The sequence below is a fragment of the Chionomys nivalis genome, chromosome X (genome assembly GCF_950005125.1).
Source record: "Chionomys nivalis chromosome X, mChiNiv1.1, whole genome shotgun sequence".
Taxonomy (NCBI): Eukaryota; Metazoa; Chordata; class Mammalia; order Rodentia; family Cricetidae; genus Chionomys; species Chionomys nivalis.
Window position 1 is genome coordinate 69,623,574 of NC_080112.1, and position 27,496 is coordinate 69,651,069.

General features: G+C 36.9%; 3 protein-coding genes across 3 annotated transcripts in view; 1 reads left to right on the forward strand and 2 right to left on the reverse strand.

The window, feature by feature from the left end:
- Positions 1–27,496, reverse strand: part of Tex11 (testis expressed 11) — a 301,187-nt gene that overhangs the window by 185,744 nt on the left and 87,947 nt on the right. The window contains exons 8-10 of the mRNA XM_057760677.1: positions 12,723–12,777; positions 6,607–6,702; positions 2,086–2,167 (exon numbers count right to left, since the gene is read on the reverse strand). Of these exons, the coding sequence (XP_057616660.1) occupies positions 2,086–2,167; positions 6,607–6,702; positions 12,723–12,777 (233 nt within the window). The remainder of the gene's footprint in view (positions 1–2,085; positions 2,168–6,606; positions 6,703–12,722; positions 12,778–27,496) is intronic.
- On the reverse strand, positions 7,750–8,324 carry LOC130867619 (probable ribosome biogenesis protein RLP24). The gene has a single exon (XM_057759683.1). The coding sequence runs from the start codon at positions 8,322–8,324 to the stop codon at positions 7,833–7,835; it is 492 nt and encodes a 163-aa protein (XP_057615666.1). The 3' UTR covers positions 7,750–7,832.
- Positions 9,833–10,489, forward strand: LOC130867618 (NADH dehydrogenase [ubiquinone] 1 beta subcomplex subunit 5, mitochondrial-like). The gene has a single exon (XM_057759682.1). The coding sequence runs from the start codon at positions 9,845–9,847 to the stop codon at positions 10,412–10,414; it is 570 nt and encodes a 189-aa protein (XP_057615665.1). The 5' UTR covers positions 9,833–9,844; the 3' UTR covers positions 10,415–10,489.

A 27,496-nucleotide genomic window follows, 5' to 3' on the forward strand; every position in this document is an offset into this window, starting at 1 on the left:
TAAAAAAAAAAAACCTGTCTACTTTAAAATTTTAGCCAGGTATTGTGGCACACGTCTTTAATCCCAGTTCTCAGGAGGCAGAGGCATACACTCTCTCTGAGTTCAAAGCCAACCTGGTCTACACAGCAAGTTCCAGGCCAGCTAAGGCTATGAGATTTTGTCTCAAAAAAAAAGTGTTTTTCTAAATTTTTCTGTTATAAAAATACCAGAGGAAGTCTAATGCCTGCAATTAAGTTAATCATTCTAAAAGGAAAATACTTTTATAAAGAAATGGCCAGCCGGGCGGTGGTGGTGCACGCCTTTAATCCCAGCACTCGGGAGGCAGAGGCAGGCGGATCTCTGTGAGTTCAAGGCCAGCCTGGTCTACAAGATCTAGTTCCAGGACAGGAACCAAAAGCTACGGAGAAACCCTGTCTCGAAAATCCAAAAAAAGAAAAAAAAAGAAAAAGAAAAAGAAATGGCCAGACTACAGCTAGGGATGGAGCTGAGTAGTACAGAACTTGCCTAGCATGCACGGTCCCCAGTAGTGTAAAATTGAACAGATTATAAACTTACTTCTTCAACATAGTAAAGTAAAATATTTATTACTTTAATAGAAAAACCTTAAATTTATAGAAGTCTCATAATTTATAACAATTTAAGAAAAATTCCTTTAAACTCTGCTTCTGATATTACATTTAGATAAACATTGTAATGATGAATTCTAATTCCAAAACTAACCAATTTCAAACTTGGTAATTTCAATAATAGATCTTATTTTCATACATAGGAATACTTTTAGCAAGTCTATTCCTTAAGGGGGTTAACATCGTTAGCCTCCTAATGCAAGAAAGTGGAGTTGTCACCCTGGTTCTTAGTAGTTTTCAGCCTATGTATGTGGAGGTGATACGTAATCCTCTTTATATTTGGGCTTCCTTTTTTCTTTCTTTCTTTTTTTTTTTTTTTTTTGCGAGACAGGGTTTCTCTGTGTAGCCCTGGCTCTCCTAGAACTTGCTCTGTAGACCAGGCTGGCCTTGAACTTAGAGATCCCACTGCCTCTGCCTCTAGAGTGCCCCACCACCACCTGGTCTTCTGAGGTCTTTTGAGTGACTAAACTTCTAGAGCACACAGAAAGATTTGGCAATTATTAGCACAAAACTTAGAGCTACTGCCAAATTTGATTACTGTCCTAATTATTAAACATTATTTATTGTATGAATAATTATACTAACACATATTTTTATATAGTACAAATAACTCAGTTCTTAAAGATTACTAAAATATCCAGGCATGGTGGATTTACAACCCCAGAATGTGGGAAATGGAAGCAAGAGGATTAAGAGTTTAAGTCCGTCTTCAGCTACTTGGAGAATTCAAGTACAGCCTAAACTATACAGGGTATATGTGATAAATGCTTTACATACATTTTCTTGTAAGATTTGCCAAACAACATAAGATAGATATTATTATTATTATTATTGTATCTCTTTTGAAGATAAGCTGAAACACAAAAAAGGTAGTTTCCAAAGACACACACCTATATATGAGTATATTTGTTTCTATATATATTCTACACCCTTAATCATAACTGAAAAACAAACAACAATGTTTATACAAGTAATTATTTAAAAGAACATCATTAGACAGTCTCATTCAATGACTAGTTTTTCTCTTTCAGAAACTGTGGAGGAAGCCAGGAATATCTCAGCCTGAGAACACAGATCTCATTGTTCCCCTTAGTATTTCCTCAATCCCCATGCCCATCTCCAAGCCCCTCAATAAAATGGTCATTCTTTTCCCATGACCCCTCCAAAACAAGAATTCTTTGTTCATAATTGTAGAAATTTTCATAAAGGTTAAGCAGTTGTAAGCAGTTTTCTGCTAAACTAAAAGGAAACTGATTGCTTTGATTTGGTCCTTTTTAAAAAGCACCTTTTAATTTTGCTCCTATTCTTTCTTCTCTCTTTCCTCCTAGTCAATAATTCTTTTTCTATTGATCAGTTTCCATCTCAACCACCTCCAAATTATACCTATTGTTAGTAAATTACAAAATTTCTTAGTGCTGATATTTCAAAATTGTATGTTCTTTACACAGAGAAATGATACCTTCAAGGAGTTCTCCATTACATGTTTTGCCTTTCATGAGGATTCTCATCTTTAAGAAAAGCCCAGCTGGATCTAAGTGTTCCTATTTTAAACAAAGAAATCACAATGATATTATAACTCTGGAGTGAAAAGACAATTTGCAAGTTAATTGCCTGTTTTGTTCAACCTTTACATGATGACTCAGAATCAAAGGAAATCAAAATTACAAAACATCACATAAATCATATAATAACAACTGTTCTATCTCCAAGTATAGTTTCTAAAACTTTATTCAACCTCAATAGCATAATACTCTTGTATTAAAGTAAAGAGTATGCAAAACATTTCCATGGTCTGACAAACATTTAATGACAATGTAAATATTCAAATGGCAAATCTCACACCATATTCTAAGGAAAACTTTAAATATCAATTAGAATTATTTTCCACTTCTAGTTTTCTTATTTTTGAGATTATAATTACAACCTTTCTCTCTTCCCTTTTCTCCCTCAAAACTCTATAATATACACCTCCCTGCTCTCTTCCAAATTCATAACCTTGTTTTCATTAATTTCACATATATATACATGTATCAACTTTATATCATGCATATATATATACATATACATATATATTCCTAAATGTAACCTTCTCAGTCTGTATAATGTTACTTGTATGTATATTTTAATAAGCATCCTTTTTAAAGAATAGCAGAAAAATCCATAAAATGTATCATTGTTTCTATAGGACATAGTTTTCATGTCTGCCACTAATAACAATGTTGTCTGAATGATATTTCTAAATTATTGTTAACCAGCCCTAAGCCAACTGTAAATTCTTGTCTGTCTCTACTTTTGCCATTGCTACAACTGGCTAAACCTAAAAGAGTGTAGAGGGTGGAAGCTCTTTAAAAATGTACTGTTTGGGGTGGAGAAATGGCTCTGACATTAAGAGCACTTCCAGAGGTCCTGAGTTCAATTCCCAGCCATCACATGGTAGCTCACAACCTTCTGTAATGGGATCTGGTGCCCTCTTGTGGCATGCAGGTATACATGCAGGCAGAACGTATATAATATGAAATAAATCTTTAAAACAATGTACAGACTAGGCACAGAACCATTCCTTCGACAACGACAATTAGCTTATAAATAAATAATGTACTTACTGGATCCATACTCTGTAAATATTTACTGATATATATGACATAAATACAGAGAATAAATTAGTCAACTATCATTCCGATTTATTACTGTGATTAGATTTCTCGTACTGTATCTTTCCATTCTGCCTTCTTTGAAGCTCACTCTAACCTGAGACTTCATATCATCACATTATCTGATCTCCTACAGCTTCAAATATAATGTGAACATTTTCAAGTGTGACATATATCATGTATATATACATACCCACACCCAAGCACATAAACTATATGTATATTATAACATTATAATTTGGATCTGAAATGTCAAACAAAAAAACATGTTATTAGTGTGTTCCCCATCTTAAAGTGCTATTTGGAGATGATGGATCTTTAGTAGGTGGAGCTTATTGAAAAAGGGGGAGAGCAATCCTACTGAAGGAGATACTGGGACTTTGGTGCTTCTAACATACACTGTCTCTCCTCCCTCTCCTGCTCCTGTGCCCTGCTTCTCAGGTGCTATAAGGTGAATAGTTCTCTTCTATCACATGCTCCCACTATGATGTCCTAGCCTGTCACTTGCCCAAAAGTAACAGGCTGACAGTCCACAAACTGAAACTTCTTCAACTATAATATAAGACTTACTAATTTTTTCTTAAGTTGATTATCTTATTCAGGCTTACCCAACCTACACTCAATGGGAGACAGATAACCCCATCAAACTAGTCTGCAGGCAAGCCTGTAAGGAATTTTCTTGATTGGTGACTGCTGTGGAAGGGCCCAGCCATCTCAGCGAGGTGCCATCCATGAGTCATGGGGTATATAAGAAAGCAAACTGAGCAAACCAAGAGGAACAAGCCAGTACACAGCCTTCCTCCATGGCCTGTTCTTTCTCAGTTCCTGCCTCCAGATTCCTGGCCTGCTTGAATTTCTGCCTTGATGATGAACTGAAATCTGTGAACTGAAATGAACCCCTTCCTCCCTAAGTTGCTTTTGGTCATGGTGTTTATCATAGTAATACAAATCTAACTAGGACATTGCAGATTCAGCTGTGGTAAAATCCCCTTTCTGTAGTAACTATCTTCTTGCAACATTTGTCCATACATGGTAGAAGGGTCATTCCTTAGGCCTTTTATTTTTTCATTAGTGTCAAATTTACTTTCATCTTAAATAAATGGTTAAATTCATTTTATAAATTTTATAAAACTATATGTATGCCAAAAGTTTGTTTAATAATTTTCTTTACAATTACTATGAGTAAAATTCTGATTTGTAGACCTGTTTTATATTCATGTATACTGGGGATCGCATAAAAATTTCTCAGGCAAAGAAAAGGTCACATGTGAAAGAAAAGAGCCCTGGTTTAGACTATAATGTTAAGCTAAATGGTATTCATTGCTAGTTTATGTTGTTGTTTTAAAAAGATTTGTTTTATTTGGTATAGTAGTTCTGTTCATCTAAAACCAAATGCTTATTCAAAATAAGAATCTTTCTCTCATAAGACCCTATAAAGCAAGCTAGCTATAGAACCAAGCTTACAGCCTGGGGAATAATTAATTCAGAAATGTCAAAGGAATAGAACCAGTGGCAACCAGCACATTTGTCTTTAAAATTACATAAGAATCTGACTCCTCTGAAAAACTGATTTGCTCACATGAAGTTCATAAGTACTTCTACAAATATATTTAATAAGTGGCTAAAAAGTAAAATCATCAAAAACAATTCTGGAATCTTCAATATTGTAATCTTGGAAAAAGTAAAATTCTCACATTATGAACATCCTACAAAAGCTTCATATGTAGGTAAACCACACTGAGGGGGGCAAATTTCAAATCTGTGTTTCTTAAATCACAGCACAACTCGACTTCTGAGATGCCACAGTGGCCTAAGTTGCTGCATAAGCCTAATTATGCAGAACCCTACATAAAGTAAGAAAAAAAACCATCCACCATGCTACCCACTGGCTAGCACACATGCACTATGGCATGGGCACCACCTGTCTTAGGCTTTTTAAAAAGTAAAACTGCAGCCCCCCCCCCAAAAAAAAAGTTAAACTGCTAATGACATTCAAGAGAAGTTGACTTTCATTTAATCACCTCTCAAAGTCCCAACATAATTCTGTAACCTTGAAGGTTAAATTTCAACATAAAAATTACAGAGGGACACAAAAATTCAGATCACAAAAATATTTTATTTTACCTTTATGTACTATAGAAGAGAGTGTAACAATGTGTTGTGTTTTTTAAAGCACAGACACTGAGAGAAACAATTAATAAATGGGACCTCCTGAAACTGAAAAGCTTCTGTACGGCAAAGGACACGGTCAACAAGACAAAACAACAGCCTACAGAATGGGAAAAGATCTTCACTAACCCCACATCAGACAGAGGTCTGATCTCCAAAATATACAAAGAACTCAAGAAATTGGACACCAAAAGATCATATAATCCAATAAAAAAATGGAGTACAGATCTAAACAGAGAACTCTCAACAGAGGAATCTAAAATGGCTGAAAGACACTTAAGGAAATATTCAACATCCTTAGTCATCAGAGAAATGCAAATCAAAACAACTCTGAGATTCCATCTTACACCTGGAAGAATGGCCAAGATCAAAAACACTGATGACAACTTATGCTGGAGAGGTTGTGGGGTAAAGGGAACACTTCTGCATTGCTGGTGGGAATGCAGGCTGGTACAACCCCTTTGGATGTCAGTGTGGCGATTTCTCAGAAAATTAGGAAACAAACTTCCTCAAGACCCAGTAATACCACTTTTGGATATATACCCAAAGGATGCTCAATTGTGCCACAAAGAGACGTGCTCAACCATGTTCATAGCAGCTTTGTTTGTCATAGCCAGAACCTGGAAACAACCTAAATGCCCCTCAACCAAATAATGGATAAGGAAAATGTGGTACATTTACACAATGGAGTATTACACAGCAGAAAAAAATAACGACAGCTTGAATTTTGCAGGAAAATGGATGGAGCTAGGAAACATTATTTTGAGTGAGGTAACCCAGACACAGAAAGACAATTACCACATGTACTCACTCATAGGTGTTTTTTAAACATAAAGCAAAGAAAACCAGCCCACAAACCACAACCCCAGAGAACTTAGACAACAATGAGGACATTAAGAGAAACTTACATAGATCTAATCTACATGGGAAGTATAAAAAGACAAGATCTCCTGAGTAAATTGGGAGCATGGGGACCTTGGGGGAAGATTGAAGGGGAGGGGAGAGTCAGGGAGGGGAGCAGAGAAACATGTAGAGCTCAATAAAAATCAATAAAAATTAAAGAAGCATACTAAAGCAAATAAATGTCTAAATTGGATTTCAAGCTGTGAATTGAAACTTGGAAAATTTTAAATTAATATCGAAAAGTTAATGTCTCATACCTTGTTTGCTAGACGTACAGCAATGAGGGCCTTACTATAATATTCTTCATCATTACAATCCAAATAAACAGTGGCCAGTAATCGCAGAGCCTTAGCCTATAATAAACAACAGAGAAGAGCTTCTAGCTGAAGAATTAAACTACAACAGACTAGCATTTGCCCAATAATGACACTATCTCAAAATAAGCTATCTTTTTGTAATAGCACGTACTCTCACTGCACTAGTGTATACCAAACTGTATCTTATTGCACTAGTGGATACCAAACATTACCTGAGAAATGATAGCATTATTTATACTTCTGACTTGTTTAAATTCAATATAACTGTTAAAATAACTATCTTCCTTTTCTTTTTGTGCTTTTTCTTTATTTTGTTTTATTTTGCTTTTGGTGGTAGTAGTTTTTGTTTGTTTCTTGCTTTGGGGTTTTTGGCAGGGGTTAGTTTTTTTGAGACAAGGTCCTGCTGGCCTAAGAACTCTCTAGGATCTTCTTGGATGCAAATGGCACTGTGTCCTGATTAACGCAATTTATTTCTTAATGGCATCATACCATTAAAGTACTTTATCATCCCTAATTTAAAATTTAACTTAGCAGCATTTTAAAATGAATAAAGTATCATTTAATCAAGTCAAAGTCTCTACCCAGGACAGCACTGATACAGGGAGTAATTGTGATCAATGTGGATGAATTTACAGATTTATAGGAAAAACTGGAGGAGGAGAACAGAGAATAATATGTTGAATACAAATGTATTATATGCACGTGAGTAGTAAACAAAACATTAATAATAAACAAATGTTAAAAATAAGAGGTTATATTTCAATAAATGTGTCTGCCTCTAAGTATAATAGGGATAGTAAGACAAGGCAAAGATGACCTACTGATTTTTTTTTTCGAAAGGAAAATATTACTTTATTACAAATTTCACACTAGCATAATAGTCAGTGCAGAAATGCTGCCTGGTGCCATTAAGCAACAATTCAACCATGTTATGCCCAGGGTTCACACCTTCATCTACACACAAACTTTCATGTTTCTGTGAGCATAACACAGTGAAGCAGAACATTGAGTTGAGACCCACAATGGATGTTTTTACAGGCTGCACTGTAGAGAGGAGCACGCAAGTCACCTTTGCCTGGGGGATATTATGTAACCAATCAATAACTTAGGGACCGACAGTCTCCACTGGTTTCCAGTGTGCACAGGGCTGGCTGCAGGCGGCACCATTAGGAAGCGCCCTCCATGTCCACATCCTCCTGTAACTGCTGTACCATTTTTTCCTCCAGCTGCTTTCCTTTGCCTGCAAGAGGAGCCTGGATAAGATGGATGTTCTGTTTGACTTCTTTGATATCCTGAACTTTCTGTAGCTCTTTGTTTTTCTTCAACCTGTTCATTATAAACTTAGCCTGCCATTTCTGCTTGATCTCTTCAACCCTCTTCATTGCATCAATAGTTTTATTCCACAGCTCTCGCTGGTATATCACAGGTTCATTTCTACGTTTTTCAAATTCAAATGAGTTGTCCACCGTGAGCTCCTTGCCAGCTGCCTTCCAGAAGGCTTTAGTCCACCTGACCTTGCGTGGATTCCACTTCTTCTTGAAGTTTCTATGACACTTGTATTTGCAAAATCGGAACACCTTGCAGTCGTTGCGGACGAACATCATGCCGTGGCCAGGGTAGATCGGCCCGAAACAGAAATAACATTTCTCGATCCTCATATTGACTCTGCGTGGGCCCCCTGATTATTTTTTCAAATGTTAAGCATAAAGAGGAATCCAGAGGAATGATGTTTGAATTATCATTTCTCTTAATTTTTAAATTTAAAAACTAAGATGGATAAAATAAGATTTATATAAAGTAATACAATTGCCGTGAAGCAATTCTGTAAGAGTTTATAAGCTCCTATAGAGAAATTTTATGGAGTAAATATGGAATCTCTAAGAAACACTGTAGCTATTTCATTATATCCAAAGTATTCCTTTGTCAGAAAGACATGAGAATAGATAAATCTCAGGATTTATATTTTAAAAAATGAGCCAGTCATCAACTAGTACATGTTGGATATTTCCATTTATACAAAACTTAAGAATAGCCCAAGATAATCTACAATAAAAGTCAGGAGTGTGTATTAACTGGCACAGAGTGGTGACAGTTTCTATATCTTATGCTTAGAAGATTATAAAAAAATCAACAAGCTGTGTACTTAAGATTTGTGGAATTTACTATCACTAAATTATACTTCAGTAAGTTATTCCTATGATAAATGAAAAATTACTTCAAAATACTACCCCACCACACTTTTCAAAGTAACATTCCTCTTCAGTCACATAATGTAGCACAAATAATAAAAACCCAGAGTCAGATATTGGGGTTCAAGCTGAAGATGAGACAAGCAAAGCAGACAACCACAAGAGAGTTCGTACCTCTACCAAGGCTGGGTGATCCTGTCCTCAGCGTGGCTGCAGACTGACTGCAGACTGAGACACTGAGCTCATGTCTCCTCCTGTTCCTCTCTAGTGCTGGGGTTAAAGGCATACACCTATGGCTAAATAGTATGGCTGCTGGGATTAAAGGTGTGTGCCACCATGGCCTGGCCTGTATGGCAGACTAGCATGACTAGCTTTGCACGCTGATCTTCAGGCAAGCTTTATTTATTAAAACACAAATAAAATATCACTATAACATAGGTACTATTATCTATCTTTCCTTGCAGGACATCCTCTCATCTAAATTCTTCGTCCAGAATCCTCTTCTTTTCACTTTGTGACTCCTATCTACAAGACCTATCTCCTACCAAAATCTTTCTTTACCTACACTAGTTAACCCCGTCTCTTTTCTAGCACCCTTCTACATCCTTAAGGTATCATTTATTTCACTGGCACTACTGTTCTTTAAATACATTTTAAAATTTGATCCAGGTATAAAATATATACAGAAAAGTTCAAAAACATTAAAAGCATGGCCTGTGAATTTTCACAAAGTGGTATGTGAAAAGTTTTTTAAAAACATAAAATTCAAAAAAACCCATAAAATTCAGCCATACTTTTATGTATGTATAAGCCAGACCCAAAAAGAGGAACATGGGATGTACTCACTCATATTTGGTTTCTAGCCATAAATAAAGGACATTGAGACTATAATTCGTGACTCTAGAGAAGCTAAATAAGAAGGTGAACCCAAAGAAAAACATATGTTTTAAAAACAGTAAAAGTGACTTCCTCCCCTGCCCGGAGTAGCCATGGCGGCCATGAGCCTGCTGCAGTGGGCTTCGGTCACCGCCCTGACAGCGCTGTCTGTCCGCTGTGCTGGCGCTAGACTCGGAGTCGGAAGCTTTCTCACACGGAGCTTTCCGAAAACTGTCGCTCCTGTGCGGCACAGTGGGGACCATGGCAAGAGACTGTTCGTCATCAAGCCTACTTCATACTATGACAGTCGCTTCTTGAGGTTGCTGAAATTCTACATTACGTTGACTGGGGTTCCAGTTCTGATTGGCATAACGCTGGTGAACGTATTTATTGGTGAAGCTGAACTTGCAGAAATCCCAGAAGGCTACATCCCAGAACACTGGGAGTATTACAAGCACCCAATATCAAGATGGATTGCCCAAACTTTCTATGATTGCCCCGAAAAGAATTATGAAAAAAACATGGCTATCCTCCAGATTGAGTCTGAAAAGGCTGAATTGAGGTTAAAGGAGCAGGAAGTTCAAAGACTGATGCGGTCCCGGGGTGACGGGCCCTGGTTTCAGTACCCAACCCCTGAGAAGGAATTCATTGATCATTCTCCAAAAGCAACTCCTGAAAACTGATCCATTTGTCTAAGAACAGCATGTTCTTTCTAGTAGAAAGAAATGAATAAATATTCTGTATTTTTGCTCTGGTGAAAAAAAAAACAGTAAAAGTGATTGCGATGATAAATTCTTAAAAAGGAAGAAATTTTGCCATATACTACAACACAGAATGACTATGAAGACAATATGTTAAATGAAATAAGCCATTCACAAAGACAAATAACATATGGTTGTGTTTGTGTTATGTTATCCAAACTAGTCAAATACCTAGAGACAGATAAGGCAATAGTGGTTCTAGAGGAAGGGAGAATTATTTGATGGATATATTGTTACATTTTGTATCCTAATGGAATAAACCAGATATAAATATTTAAAATTCCACTATACTATGGCATGTAGTAATTTTATCAAATGTATTTACATAATCACTTTTTTATTAAATGTTAAAATTAATCAGTTAACTTCTATACCCAATAGCAGGGGTCTAAAGAAATGTCCCCATGCCAGGAATGGCTTACAGCTAGTTGAGTTGTTGGCCAAAGGGGCTCCATAAAAATCCCCAAGCACAGGCTGTTGCCAAGGTTGTTCTCTACTAACTGATGATAAGGCCTTATTGCTAAAGACAACACCTACACAACTCATGGAACATAGAGAAGTTAAACTGGTGCTTATTTAGAGCCTTCACTCCTACTGACTAGTGTTCAAGGTGCTAGAAGGTACCTTGAATGCTACCAGAGGAGAAAGGTAAACATCAAACCAACTACAAACTCTTCAATCTACAGTGGTGACCTGTTTGCAAGGCATGCTGGTGCAATAATTGCACAAATTTTGTTGAAGCAAAAAAACACTATCTGATTGGATGTAAAGGCCCACTTTACAAGATGTAGCCTAGGTCTGGCATTGCTCAGGTGACCAAGAACCTGAAACTAGATAGGCCATGGGCATGACATCCCACTAGACCTATAGATCAGCGCCTCACTCAACCATTATCAGAGAAGCTTTCTCTTTCAGTAGATGCCAGCTAACACAGAAACCCACACCTGGACAATGTGCAGAGAGTGAGAGACCTTGGAACACTCAATTCTAAATGAGATGTCTTCATCAAAACCCTCCCCTCAGGGATCAGGGAGCTACGAGGAAGAGAAAACAGAAAGATTGTAAGAACCAGAAGGTATAGATGACTCCAAGGAAACTGTCTTCTAAACACAACAGGACTGACGCACATATGGACTCACAGAGACTGTGGCAGCATGCACAGGGCCTGCCTGCACAGGTTCAATCTAGACAGGGTCCACTGCTGAGAGGGGCAGGTGGACATGGGCTCTCACCCCTAATCAAGGAGCTATCTACAATTGATACCCACTTGCAAAGGGATAATTAGTTTTATCAATGGAGTCTCACTGTGGATATTAACCACACTTCAGGGTAGGTCCCATGCCCAGCATTAGACAGATAGAGGACACAAAATCAAGTCAATAATGTATTTGTAAACTTTTTGTCTCTTATCACTTTGGGCATTTTTTTTGTCTTACTGCTCTTTTACTAGTATATTATGCTTCCTGTTTGTCTTCTAAAGAGAAAGGTAAAGAAGATGTAGATTTGCAGGGGATCTGGAAGGATTTGAGAGAGGGGAAACCAAGGTCAGAATATATTGTATGGAAAGTCTTTTTAACAATTAAACAAAAGAACTGTCCCGCTAGAAGCTCACATATTTGGTGGTTCTTTTGGAGAAGGTTGTGAAGTCTTTAAGAGGTTGAACATTGATGGAGGAAGTACATCATTGGGGGTGGGCTTTGAAAGTTGATGGGCTTGCCTCACTTCCAGCTTCTGTGACTTCTCCCTTTCCCTGCTTTGTGCTTATGGTTGAAAATGTGATCTCTCAGTTTTCTGTTTTGGCCAGATGCTGCCATGCCCTACCTCTGCCATGATGGACTCTTCTGGAGCTATGAGCCAAATAAATCATTTTTTCAAGGAGCTGTTTCTGATACTTCATCATAGCAACAGAAAAGGAACTAGTATACCAAGAATGTTCTATCTTGGCATTTTAAGGAAAACAATTAAATTTTAAACTATGCAATAATAAAAGCTATAACTTACAAAGAAAACACTGTTCAAAATGCTTTATATATACTAATTAACAACTAGATTATGAACTTATGGGGTATATTACATCGTTATATAAATTTTATGGAAATTAATGCACTAAAATGTTAAATGATCTGCCAGTATAAAATCTATTCACCAATGAGGGGTTATCTATTACAACTTTATAATAGCATAAACTATATTTCTTTAATCTACTTCTCCAATATTTAATGATCCTTACCAGCATTTCTGGTTCAACAGAATCTGTATCCATCTTCCCAATTTCATAGCTTTGGCTATCATTAAAAAAGAAAAATATATGTGTACATATTCATTTCAAACATATATATATATACCTAGAACTATGTATTACTAAAAAGATACGGTATAATCATACTTTATTTCAATTTTTCTGTTTTGCATAACAGACTAGTCAATAACACATAAAAATCAATTTTATAAAGCAATACTTTGTAACTGTAGAAAAACAAAACTTTCTGAGAAGATAAACAACAAATCAACATTTAATTATAGTAATTATAGTAATGCCCATATATATGCGTGTATATATGTGTGTGTGTGTGTGTGTGTGTGTGTGTGTGCTGTCCTGGTTAGGGTTTTTGTCACCTTAATACAAGTTAGGCAGTCAGTTGAGAAGAGAGGACTCAAATTGAAAAAATACCCCTACCAAATTGGTCTATGGACAAGCTTATGGAAGCATTTTTATTGATTAATGATTTATATAGGAGGACCCAGCCCACTGGGGGTGGTACCACCCATCATGGGCTGAGATCCCCCCCATTGATCACTAAGGCATTTTCTCAGCTGAGGCTCCTTCCTCTGATGATGCTAGCTTGTGTCAAGTTGACACACAAAACCACCCAGTACATTACTGAATATCATTAATATATTCGTTCTTGTGAAAACAATACTTTATATGTGTATATATGAATATAAGAGCCTTAAAATTTTGTTAAGTAAAAGCTTACATACATATGTAAACTACCTTAATGTAGTATATAAGAATATATACATATACCTTAGTTAAGGTTTCTTTGGCTGTGATAAGACACTAATGGCTAAAACAACTTGAGGAGGAAAGGATTTATTTTTTAGAACTGTCGGGTGATAGTCTATCACTGAAGGAAGTAAGGGCAGGAACCTGGACGCAGGAACTGAAGCAGAAGCCAAAAAGGGAATTCTGTATCCCTGGGCTGCTGATCCTAGGTTCTGTAAGAAAGCAGGCTGAGCAAGCCATGGGAAGCAAGTCAGTAAGCATTTCCCCTCCATGGCCTCTGCATCAGGAACCTGGAGGCAGGAGCTGATGCAGAGGCCATGGAGGAGTGTTGTTTACTGGCTTGCTTCCCATGGCTTGCTCAGCCTGCTTTCTTACAGAACCCTGGGACCACCAGTCCAGGGTTAGCCCCACTCACACTGGTCCCCAACTGATCACGAATTAAGAAAATGCCCTACAAGCCTGTCTACAGACAGATTTTTTTGGAAGCATTTTTTAATTGAGGTTCCCTCAGATGGCCCTGGCTTGTGTCAAGTTGAAATAAAACTATCCAACACAAAAACAATACTATTACTGGAGTTTTGTGGGCACAAAATCTGGGTGGTAACAGCCCTAACAAACTAGTTCACACACACACATTGTCAATATGTCAACAAAAGAGATAAGTATTAGTGAAAGACCAAAGAAAGGAATTATGTGACCACACTGGGAAGAATAACAAATACAGTCCAGTGATCTCCTCCAAATCTATTTTGGGCGGTAATGACATGATGTTTAGGTTTTAAATGAGGGCAAGGGGTATGTATAACTGAACTGTCATCGTTAAGATGTGGTCACACACACCCATCATTGACCCATCAGTGTCTCAAATCCTGTCTTTCAAGATAGTTAATAAGTCATCAAATCCACATGAAATCTCTTTCTAAGGGCAAATTCTTCCTCTGGTTAACACCAGGCTTCAGCCTTACCCTTCTTCCAGCATGAGATTCCTGATAAAAATTCCACATTTGAGGAGAAATCATTGTTTGGACAGTTTGATAGCTAAACAAAGGGACAGAAAAAAGCCTCTCTTTAGAATATCTTCAGTCAGACGGTTATAATATTTTGAAATATAAAAACTTTTTACTAAACAGATCCAAGACCAGAAGTGCAGGCACATGACTATAACTTAGCACTTGGGAGGTGGAGTCAAGGATAAGGAGTTAAAGGCCAGTTACAGCCACATGAGACCCTGCTTCAGCAACACAAAAACTAGACTACATGGTGAATTCAGGGCCAGCTTGATATACATAATGAGACTTTGTCCTAAAGGGGGAAAAGGCTGTGTATGCCAGTACATGCCTGTAATTCCAGTACTTGGAAGCAGGAGGATGGTGAGTTCAAGACCAACCTGGACTATAGAGTTAGATTACATCTAAAGAAAAAAAAATACAGAAATGAGAAAACTGAGTAATTAGCATGCTAGCAAAGATAAAATGCTTGCCTAGCACTGCCAGTCCTATTTTATAGAGATATATTCTGGAATGCTAACTCTTCTTCCAGTCAAAAACAGCAATGAAAGTGTGCGACTTGAATCATTCTAGAAGGGATAGTGTGACTCTAGAGACAATTCTGTCCCTCCCTTTGGCAAAAGACCCAGAAGCTCAAGGGTAGCTCTGATGGCTGTTGATTGTCTAGGACCCTAGCCTCTGGAATTATGGACACCTTAACTTTATTAAGTTTGTAAACCTATGACGTTTTGAAGTAAGAGACCTCCATCATAGGCAAGAATTCTCATAGTTTTCCTGCTACCTGCCCTGGTCAAGTGGCACAGTGGTTCTGCCCAGTAGAGCAGGCAGTAAAAAGTTCTCTGGATTTCTTCCCAGGGGAGGTGATTTTATTTGGACAGAGACCAGAGGTAGTAAATACAAGGAGCCTAGTTGCTCCATGATAGCAGTAACAAGTAAAACATGCAAAAGGTTAGCATAAAGAAGCAAGGAAAAAATAGACAGGAACAACATCTTAGGATCACAATTATCTTCGAGGGTTCAAGAAACTAATCCCACGTACAAAGCTGCATCCAGAGAGGCCCAATCAAAGGCAGTAACAAGACAAATTAGAAAGCATTACTTAAGGCATACACAGATCCATTAGCAAAGACTCTTCAGCCAAAGTGGCTCAAGAGGCTTAAGCAGAATTTCTGACCTAACACCAAATGAAAATTAAGCTAAGATAAAGGGTGGCTCTCAGAAAGGTAAACTTAAAAAGCAAATCAACCTCCTACCTAAGGTTTGAGAGAGATGTATTTGCCTGACATTCTGTTTTCTCACAAGTGAAAGATAATCTACTAATGAAAGATAATTACTAGTCCCTATCTGACTGCAGAGAACAACAATAAATTTATTTAACTGTGAAAATTCCCTCTAAACAAATAAAAAGAACTCCAAGAAGAAACCACTAGAGACCACAAATTGTAAGGAAAATAAATTTTAACAAATTAGTCCAGATGACTAGATGAATAAGAAAAAAATTAAGCTCCAAAGCAAGAGCAATAGCATGTAGGTGTGCCACAATATACTTTCCAAAATATTACAGAAGACAATATGATAAATACAGAAGGTACTGAGGAAATACAGAGAAACATTAGGTCATACTTCAAAAATCTGACTACACAAAATTAGCTAATCTAAAAGAAACAGACAACTTTCTTGATGGGTACTACATACCAAAATTAAATCAAGACCAGATAAGCAAATTAAATGGGCCTATAACCCCTAAGGAAATGAAAATAACCATTAAAAATCTGACAACCAAAAAAGCCTAGGGCCAGATGGTTTCCGCCCAGAATTATATAAATATTTCAAAGAAGAACTAATATCAATACTCCTCAAATTGTTCCACACAATAGAAGCAAAAGGAACACTGCCAAATTCTTTATAAGAAGTCATAGTTACCCTGATACCCAAACCAAACAAAGATGTAACAAAGAAAGAGAAGTCTCCCTCATGAACATTGATGCAAAAATACTCAGCAAAATACTGGCAAACCAAACCCAACAACACATCGAAAACATTATCCACCATGATCAAGTAGGCTTCATCCCAGAGATGCAGGAATAGTTCAACATATGAAAATCTGTCGGTGTAATCTACCATATAAACAAACTGAAAGAAAAAAAACCCACATGATCATCTCTAAATGTTAGAAAAGCCTTTGACAAAATCCAACACTCCATCATGATAAAGGTTCTGGAGAGAACAGGATTCAAGGAATATATCTAAACATAATAATAAAGGCAATTTATAACAAGCCAATGGCCAACACCAAATTAAATGGAGAGAAAAACAAAACAATTCCACTAAAATCAGAGAAAAGACAAGGCTGTCCACCACTCTCTCCATATCTATTCAATATAGCACTCAAGGTTCTAGCTACAACAATAAGGCAACAAAAGGAGATTAAGGGGATACAAATTGAAATAGAAGTAATCAAACTGTCACTATTTGCAGATGATATGATAATATATATAAGTGACCCCAAAAATTCTACCAATGAACTCCTACAGCTGATAAACACCTTCAGTAATGTCACAGGATACAAGATTAACTAAAAAAATCAGTAGGCGTCCTATATACAAATGATAAATGGGCTGAGAAAGAAATAAGAGAAACAACAACTGTAATGGTCTGTCCTGTCTCTTTAGGAGACAAGCACGTTCCCCCTCCACCCACAGCATTTTATTTAATTCATTACAACAACCTTTACAATAGTCACGAATAATATAAAATATTTTGGGTAACTCTAACCCAAAAAGTGAAGAAAGGTCTATAAGATAAGATTTTAAGTCTTTGAAGAAAGAAATTGGGGGAAGAGATAAGAAAATGGAAAGATCTCCCATGCTCATGGATCAGTAGGATTAACATAGTAAAACCGGCAATCTTACCAAAAGCAATCTACTAATTTAATGCAATCCCCATCAAAATCCTAACACAGACCTTGAAAGAACAATGCTCAACTTCATATGGAAAAACAAAAAACCCATGATAGCTAAAAATAAATAATAAACTATTTTTAAGGACAACAAATACTGGCAATGATGTGGGGGAAGAGGAATCTTTATACATTGTTGGTGGAAATGTAACTCACACAGCCACTTTTGAAGTCAGACTTAAGGTTCTTAAAAAAAATCAAAATTTGAAACTGCTATATGATTCAGCTAGACCACTCATGAATATATACCTGAAGAACTCTAAGTCAACATCCAGTATAGATACGTGCACTCTCATACTTACATAATCACAATAACTATGAAAAGAAACTGATCTCAATGTCCACCAACAAATGAATGGATAAATAAAAATAGGGTACATATACACAATGGAATCTTAGTCATTCAAAAGAAAAATTGAGTCCAAGATATTTGAAGGAAAATGCATGAAGCCAGAGGTCACTACATTATGATAAATAAATCAGACTCACACAAATACCTTCCGTTTTCTGCCATATACAAAACCTAAATTTAAATTTGTGTGTATATGTGTATGCCTGTACACATGCATGTGGGTGGTTGTGAAAATAAAAAGGGAACCATGAGCGAGGAGGAAGAGATTTTTAAGGGTGAGAAATAGATGGAAAAATGGTAATGTAATTCTTGTAACATGATAGCAGAAGGGAGGACCCTTTGGGGAAGAAAGGGATGGGGGCTATCCTAGTTTTTATCCTGCCACTGTGATTAAAAGACCCTGACAGAAGCAACTTCAGGGAGAAAGAGTTTATCCTGGCTTTCTGTTTAGGAGTAGAGTCAATCATGGTGGGAAAATCAAGGCAACAAGCGCTTAAAGCAATTAGTCATATTGCATCGACAACCAAGAAACAGGGGGAAGCTTTTTACTGCCATCTTTCTAGGCCATCACCATGATGCATATGAATATCCTGGCCTATGCCCTTATGGTGGTTTCAATAAGAATAGCCCCCCATAGGCCCATATATCTGAATGCTTAGTCACCAGGGAGTGGCACTAGTTTGGAGAGATTAGAAGGTGTGGCCTTGTTGGAGTAGGTGTGGCCTTGTTGGAGGAAGTGTGTCAATGGGGGGGGGGACTTTGTGGTTTCAGAAGTTCAAATCAGACCCAGTGTTTTTTTTCTTCCTGCTTCCGGGCGGTGGTGGCACACACCTTTAATCCCAGCACTCAGGAGGCAGAGGCAGGTGGATATTTGTGAGTTAGAGGCCAGCCTGGTCTACAAGAGCTAGTTCCAGGACAGGCTCCAAAGCTACAGAGAAATCCTGTCTCGAAAAACAAACAAACAAACAAAAAACCCAGAAGGTAGAACTCTCAGTTACTTCTCTAACATTGTCTGTCTACACGTCACCATGCTCCCTGCCATGATGACAGTGAACTAAACCTCTGAAACTGTAAGCAAGCACCAATTAAATGTTTCCTTTGACAAAAGTTACCATGACCATTGTGTCTCTTCATAGCAACAGTACTGACTAAAACAGCTCTCAAGAGTGTGATGATAGAGCATGGTTATAGTGGCGAATTTGAAATCACTAATTATCAGAGAGCTGGGAAAAATTATTGTGAACTTCACAAACAGGTCCACCAACTGTGGAATGATCAGTCCCAGATTTGATACGCAGTTCAAAGACCTAGAAAGAGAGCAAAAAAAAAAAATCTGCTTCCATCCCAGTCTGGTTTCATTGTACCGACAACCTCAGTGAGCATTATGAACAATGAAGATCAAAATGAAAACATAGGAGGAAAAACTCTAGGACTTTTTATCTAGAGATGTAAAACACATATAAATAAAAAGCCTCAGTGGGGGTAAAATGCAAAAGAATGAAAGCATGCCAATCCTCAGATTGCTTTCTCCATTTAACTGTACCAGGATTCCTCACCCAGGGAGTGGTCCCACCCAAAATTAAGATGGGTCCTGCCACCTCAATTAATGCATAGGCATGCCCAGAGGCCCATCTCTTAAGAGGTTATAGATTTTATCAAGTCAAAAATTAACACTAACTTGAGAGATGGGTAGGGCAGTGGGGATAGGAGATGAGCAAGAACAGAGTATAATGAAATATATGTATGAAATGCCATAATAAAATTCATCACTGTGTATTATTTAAATAAGTATTAAAAACAAAAGAGATAAGAAAGGAGAAAAAGTAGGAAAAGGAATCATCAGATATATATGAAAGAACAGAAAAGCATAAATCTATCAATATTAACAGTAATGTTAAATACCTATGAATTTTAGCCGGGCGGTGGTGGCGTACACCTTTAATCCCAGCACTCGGGAGGCAGAGGCAGGCGGATCTCTGTGAGTTCGAGACCAGCCTGGTCTACAAGAGCTAGTTCCAGGACAGGCTCCAAAACCACAGAGAAACCCTGTCTCGAAAAACTAAAAAAAAAAAAAAAACCTATGAATTTTAAAATACAATAAAATGTCAGAGATGCTCTCACATTAGATTAAAAACAAAATCCAACTACTTGATATCTATAAAAATCCACACAATTTTCAAAAGTACAAAGAGATTGAAAGTAAAGAAATAGAACAAAATATAATAAAAAACAACTCTAAGAAAACTTAAATGTTTGTGGAAATAAGAAACTTCAAAATAAAAAATTATCTAGAGATAAAGAACAATGTTTCAGAACAAGGCATGGTGGTGCACACCTTAATTCCAGCACTTGGGAGGTGGAGGGAAAAGGTCAGTAGTTCAAGGCCATCTTCTACAAAAACAATCATATTGTATTATTTAATCTATTTATATTTAATGGAAACCCTGTTTCAAAAAATGAAACAAAACAAAGGGTAGATACTTTATTATGATAAGTACACAGCACAAAAACACATGAAAAAAATCTGACAAAATTGAAAGCAAAAACACATTACTTAACAATAACTGGGACTTTCAATATCCTTCTTTCAATAATGGATAGAAATCAGTATAACTCAAAACATACACAAGAAGACTTAACAACACTATAAATACCTAAAATCCGTTTGTAGTACAGACCACCACCAACATTCTTTTAGGTACATGGGAACAGAACATATACTGGCCACACAAAATCACATTAGATTTAAGAAACTTGTAATCATAAAGTATATTCCTTCGGCATGGAATTAAGTTTAAGACTAACTACAAAAGGAAATTTGGTGAATTGCTAAATGTGAAAATTAAACAATATACAGATGAAAAACCAATGGTTCAATTAATAAAATTAGGAGAGGAATTACAAAAATACCTTGTGATGGAGGAAGGTTGATCAGGTGAAAACAAAGCATATGGAATATAGGTAAAGCAATACTTTCAGGAACATGTATAGATAGAAATTCCAACACTTAAAGAGGAATAAAATTATCAAGTCAAGATCCAATAATCTACCCAAGGACAAGGGAGAAAAAGGAGCATCAACAGTGCAGAAGAAAAGAAAACACAAAGATTAGCATGGAAATGAGATAAAATTGAAAAACAATGGGGATAACTAAGAAACCCAAAATCAGGTGCTTTCAAAAGATCAAATACCCAAGGCAAAGCCATTAGCTTTATTGACATGGAAAATTGAGCAAGAAGTTTTAAATTATTAAAATTAGAAATGAAGGAACAAACACTCTTGACACCTGGAGAAAGATTATCCCTAGAAAATTAAAGATTAACACCGAGCTGTGCACTCTTGAATAAATATCTTACTCTGGGAACATTTCTATTTCCTGATCTGTACAGAATTAAAGTTGTATATATCATTCATTTTTCAAACATTTTATATAAAAGCAAATTATTTTTTCAAAAAAGTCTTGCAAGAAAATATCAAGTAAGACACTGATTTAAAGTATAACTTAGAGAATGTGTTTTTCTGGCAGGACCCAAGAGCACTACAGAAAACAGCTTCTAAATTCCTAGACAATTTATACAATTTCTTCTAGCACAAAATTAATATCAATATTAAATTATATTCTATGCTAAAATTATTAATGCTTGATTTGTGTTTCCACTAGATGGTGCTAATATGTTTCATTTTTTATTAAAATCAGTCTGTATATGATTGTTTTATAGTTAATAATTTGTCATGGTACATAGCTAAATTCTTAATCTTTTCAATATGTTTTTCATTTTTTTCTTGGAGAATTTCTTACATGCATCCAATATGGTTTGATTATATTCACCCTTAACTCTCCTCAAGTTCTCCCGGAACTTTGCCTCATATCTCCTTGTCATCTTCACTTTTCCTTCATTTATGTGTATATGTGTGGCTGCATATAAAATGCTAGGTTTTCATATGACTTTTCAAACATCCTTACTATTACTTATTTGGCCACCATCCCATCCCTTCCTCTGTGCTATACTCCCATCTCCTTTCCTACTTAACTCCCCCCCCCATTATTCCTTTCCCCCTTCATGTAACCCATGTTCTACTACGTCCTTTCCCAAATTATACTGAATGAGATAACACAAACCCAGAAAGACAACACTGTATGTTTTCTCCCATAGCAGCAAATCTTTAGATTTGTGTATCTTAATGTGGGGTACCTGTAGAAGCCAGGAAACTAGAAAGGCACCACGGGGAGTAGGAGGTTAACTTGTAAAGCTACTATTAAGCTACTTATTGTTACCCTCACCACACACCTATGATATACATGGTATTGTACTTAACTTTTCAAGTAAAGACATTGTGGCACACAGTAATGAGTCAAAGTCAGATGACCCTTAGTAAGATTTTTTTCTTGGCATCTCTGCAATTTCTCCCAGATCACACTGCACTATTGTATGTAATGTCAGATTCTCAAGATCTTCGTTGAAAAAACAGGAAAAAAATTAAATTAATATTAACAAGCACTGAAAACTCTACAAATCTTATTTTGGCTCCTATTAGTGAACCACTAATATTTATGTATAAAACACATTTGTATTTTGCTTACTTGTTACAATAATACCTCTAGTAATTCTGGTGGTATACATTTTTTTTCATTAATACTGAAAACCAAACTCAGGGCCTTAAGCATGCTTGACAAGCCCTCTACTGGTAAGCTATATATACAGACCCTCTAGCATATGTAACAACAGTAAATGACAAGCAATGATAAATAAAATTATCTCACAGTTTAAAACACTGTAAATATAATACCTATTTTTAAAATCATTATGGAAATTACATAATTTAGGTTCAATAAACTTAAGTATTATAAATTTTAAAATCAGCAATGTAATTCCTGTTATTTTGTTTTTATTTTATATAAAAAGCATTTTTAATCTTTGACAACATCTTTTTTAATTTCCATAAATGAATTTTTTTTGCTTATTTAACCATTTATTTATTTATTTAGCTGTTTATTTGACACAGTTCACATGCTATACCTCAGCTGGGTTGGCATGGAACTCACTATGTAACCCAGGCTGCTCTCAAACTTATGTCAATTCCCTTGCCTTGGTCTCCCAAATCCTTGGATCAGAAGCATAAGATACCATGTATGACTTACAAAAAGCTTTTTAAAAAACTTATGTGTATGTCAGGCTGGAGAGCTGACTCAGCAGCACTCACTATTAACATTTTACTTCTATTACTTTGACAGTTTTCCAAAATAGTTACTTAGGTTTCTTTTAATTTGTGTGTGTGTATTCCTACACGTGCATATGTGTGGATGTGCATTGGTATGTGAGTGCAAATGCAAAATGCATATATGGAGGTCAGAGAACAACTTGTAGAAGTTTGGTTCTCTCTTTCCACCACGTGGGTTCTGTGGATACAACTTTGGTTATCAGGTTTGGTGGCAAGTGCCTTTGCCCACTGAACTATATAGCTGTTTGCCTCCCAAATAGTTTAAATATATTTATTAATTTACATACACAAATTAATGCAAAAGAAGCTATGTTTTTAAAACCGTCAAAGGGATATAACTAAAATGTTATTTGGGAGTACCTATGATAGTGTACTGTAGAAAATTAACTTTCCATTTTATGTAATAATCTAATTGCTATAATGAGAACAACTAACTTATTTAACAAAGCAAAAAATGGTAAACTTTATTTATTACACCAATTACTATTACCCTTGCATTTCAACTATTCTCTCCCAAGTTTATTTGCTATAATTAAAAACTTGAAGGTTGAGGGTGGCAGACAGACTACCAGGCCACCAGGAGAGGAAGCCTCAGCAGCAAAGCAGGCCACGAGGACAGCAGTAGTCTCCAGATGTTGTCTGACCACTGGAGCCTTAGCCTCAACCCCGATTACAACTGGAGTAGTGACCATTGGAGCAATAGCCACACCTGCACCAGAGAAAATCAACAAAATAGACAAACCTTTATCCAAACAAACCAAAGGCAGAGAGAGAATATCCAAATTAATGAAATCAAAAAGGAAAAGAGAGACATAACAACAGACACGGAGGAAATCCAGAGAATCATCAGGTCATACTTTAGAAACTTGTACTTCAAAAAATTGGAAACCTTAAAGAAAATGGACAACTTTCTGGATAAGCACCACATACCAAAATTAAATAAAAACCAGATAAACAAATTAAATGGACCTATAACTGCTAAGGAAATAGAAACAGTCATCAAAAGTCTCCCAACCAAAAAGAGCCCAGGGCCAGATAGTTTCAGCACAGAATTCTACAAGAATTTCAAAGAAGAACTAATACCAATACTAATACTCCTCAAATTGTTCCACACATTAGAAACAGAAGGAAAATTGCCAACTCTTTTTATGAGGCTACAATTACCCTGATACCCAAACCACAGAAAGACAATACTAAGAAAGAGAATTACAGACCAATTCCCCTCACGAACATTGATGTAAAAATACTCAATAAAATACTGGCAAACCAAATCCAAGAACAAATAGGCATCCCAGAGATGCAGGGATGATGGTTTAACAAATGAAAATCTATCAATGTAATTCACCATATAAACAAACTAGAAGAAAAAAACACATGAATATCTTATTAGATGCTGAAAAAGCCTTTGACAAAATTCAACACCCTTTCCTAATAAAGGTCTTGGAGAGAGCAGGAATACAAGGAACATACCTAAACAATAAAGAAACTTCTGGAGGCATCACCACCCCTGACTTAAAACTCTACTACAGAGCTATAGTAATGAAAACAGCTTGGTATTGGCATAAAAACAGACAAGAGGACCAATGGAATTGAATCAAAGACCCAGATATCAATCCACACACCTATGAACACCTGATTTTTGACAAAGAAGCTAAAATTAGACAATGGGAAAAAGAAAGCACCTTCAACAAATGGTGCTGGCATAACTGGATGTCAACATGTAGAATGAAAATAAATCCATACATATTGTCATGCATAAAACTCAAGCCCAAATGGATCAATGATCTCAACATAAAACCAACCACACTGAACCTCATAGAAAGAGAAGAAAAAGTGGGAAGTAGCCTTGGCACAGGAGGCTACTTCCTAAATATAACTCCAGTAGCAAGACACTGAAAGCAAAAATTCATAAATGGGACCTCCTAAAACTGAGAAGCTTCTGTAAAGCAAAGGACATGGTCAACAAGACAAAATGACAGCCTACAGAATGGGAAAAGATCTTCATCAATCCCACATCGGACAGAGGACTGATCTCCAAAATATATAAAGAACTCAAGAAACTAGACATCAAATTACCAAATAATCCAATCAAAAAATGGGTTATCTTGGGCATATACCCAAAGGATGCACACTCATACCACAAGGACATTTGCTCAACTGTATTCATAGCGCATTATTTGCAATATCCAGAACCTAGAAACAACCTAGATGCCCCTCAACTGAAGAATGGATAAAGAAAATGTAGTACATTTGCACAATGGAATACTACTCAGCAGTAGAAACAATGGTGTCTTGAAATTTGCATGCAAATGGATGGAACTAGAAAAAGCCATTCTGAGTGAGATAACCCAGACCCAGATAGACAAACATGGTAAGTACTCACTCATAAGTAGATATTAGCTGTAAAGTAAAGGATAACCAGCCTACAGTCCACAGCTCCAGACAAGCCAGAAAACAAGAAGAACCCAAAGAGAGACATACATGGATCCCCCTGGGAAAGGGAAACAGACAAGACCTACTGAGAAAATTAGGAGGTAGGGAGAAGGGAGGGTGTAAGGGGAGGGGAAGAGGAGAAGGGGGAGGGAGGAGAAGAACATGAGGAATCGGGATGCTCAAGAAAGGGGAAGGACAGTGAGGGAGATAAAGAATTGTCTTGGTTGAGGGAGCCATTAAAGGAATAATGAGAAACATAGCACTAGGGAAATTCCCAGAAATCCACAAGGATGACCCCAGCTAAGACTCTAAGCAACAGTGGAAAGGATGCCTAAACTGGCCCTCCCCTATAATCAGATTGATGACCCCTTAATTGTCATCATAGAACCTTCAACCAGCAACTGATTGAAGCAAATACAGAAATCTACAATGAAGCACTGGGCCGAGTTACCAGAGACCAGCCCAAGAGAGGGAGGAGCAAAGGGGTCATAAAGGTGATACCCACAGAAATAGCTGACCTGAGCTAGTGAGAGCTCGCTCACTGACTCTGGAGTGATAGCAGGAGAACCTGCATAGGTTCAAACTAGGCCCACTGAATGTGGGGGACAGTTGTGAGGCTTGGGTAGTCTGCAAGGCCACTGGCAGTAGGAACAGGAATTATCCCTAGTGCTTGAACTGGTATCTAGGAGCACATTCTCTTTGTAGGAATACCGTGCTCGGGGGGGGGGGGGGGTTGGTCTTGCCTTGAAGTGAAGTGTCAGACTTTGTTGACTCCCCATGGGAAGCCTTACCCTTTCTGAGGACTAGATGGGGGTATGATGGGGGGAAGGATGGACCAGGAGGAGGAGAGGGAGTGGAAATTGGGATAGCTATGTAAAATGAGAAAATATGTTTAAAAAATTCTTAATAAAAATAAAAAATTAATAATTGGGAAAATTATACTAAAAATAATACCAAATCATACAATTAAAAATGGGGTACAGATCTAGACAGAGAACTCTCAACAGATGACTCTCAACTGGTCAAAGACACTTAAGGAAATGCTCAACTTCTTTAGCCATCAGAGAATTACAAATCAAAACAACTCTCAGATACTATCTCACACCTGTCAGAATGGCTAAGATCAAAAACATGATAACACCTTATGCTGGAAAAATGTTGATAAGGGGAACACCCCTCCATTCTGGTGGGAGTGAAAACTTGTACAGCCACTTTGGTGGTTTCTCAGAAAATTAAGATGCAATCTACCTCAAAACCCAGCAATACCACTCTTTAGCATATACCCAAAGGATGTTCAATAATACCACAAGGACATTTTGGAAACAACCTAGATGCCTCTCAACTGCAGAACGGATAAAGAAAATGTGGTAATTTACATAATAGAGTATTACTCCACAGTAAAAAAAGGTGACATCTTGAAATTCACAAGCAAATGGATAGAACTAGAAAAAAACATAACCCAAACCAAGAAAGACAAATATAATATGTACTCACACATAAATGAATATTAGACATAAAGCAAAGGACAACAAGCTTACATACAGTCCACAACCCCAGAGAACCTAGACAATAAAGAAGACCCTAAGAGAGATACATGGATCCACTTAGGAAGGAGAAAAGGACAAGATCTCCTGAGTACGTTGGGAGCTTGGAGGGCAAGGGAGGATAGAAGAGGAAGGGGAAGAAGGAAAGGGAGTGGGGAAAATATATAGTTCAATAAAACCAATAAAAAATATTTTTTAAAAAAGAAAAAATTGAAGGTCTTTCTTAGGTCCAATACTACAGACCAAGACTTGAAGTCTGTACCATTGTGAATATGTATCCACTTCAGGCTCCAGAAATATCCTAGTGACAGCCACAACCCTGAGCTGAAGACTTATATCCTGTCCTTATAGTCTCAGGCTGCAAACATATCCTAGCATGATGCCGGCTCCTGTAATCCTGAGTTCCATGACAGCCTGTATCATAGCAAGCTCTAGGGAAGTATTTATTTACTTACTCCAGACATACCTCATTACCAGTATAG

Coding starts and splice junctions, on each gene's coding strand:
- LOC130867618 (XM_057759682.1), top strand. CDS start 9,845: ATGGCGGCCATGAGCCTGCTGCAGTGGGCTTCGGTCACCGCCCTGACA.
- LOC130867619 (XM_057759683.1), bottom strand. CDS start 8,324: ATGAGGATCGAGAAATGTTATTTCTGTTTCGGGCCGATCTACCCTGGC.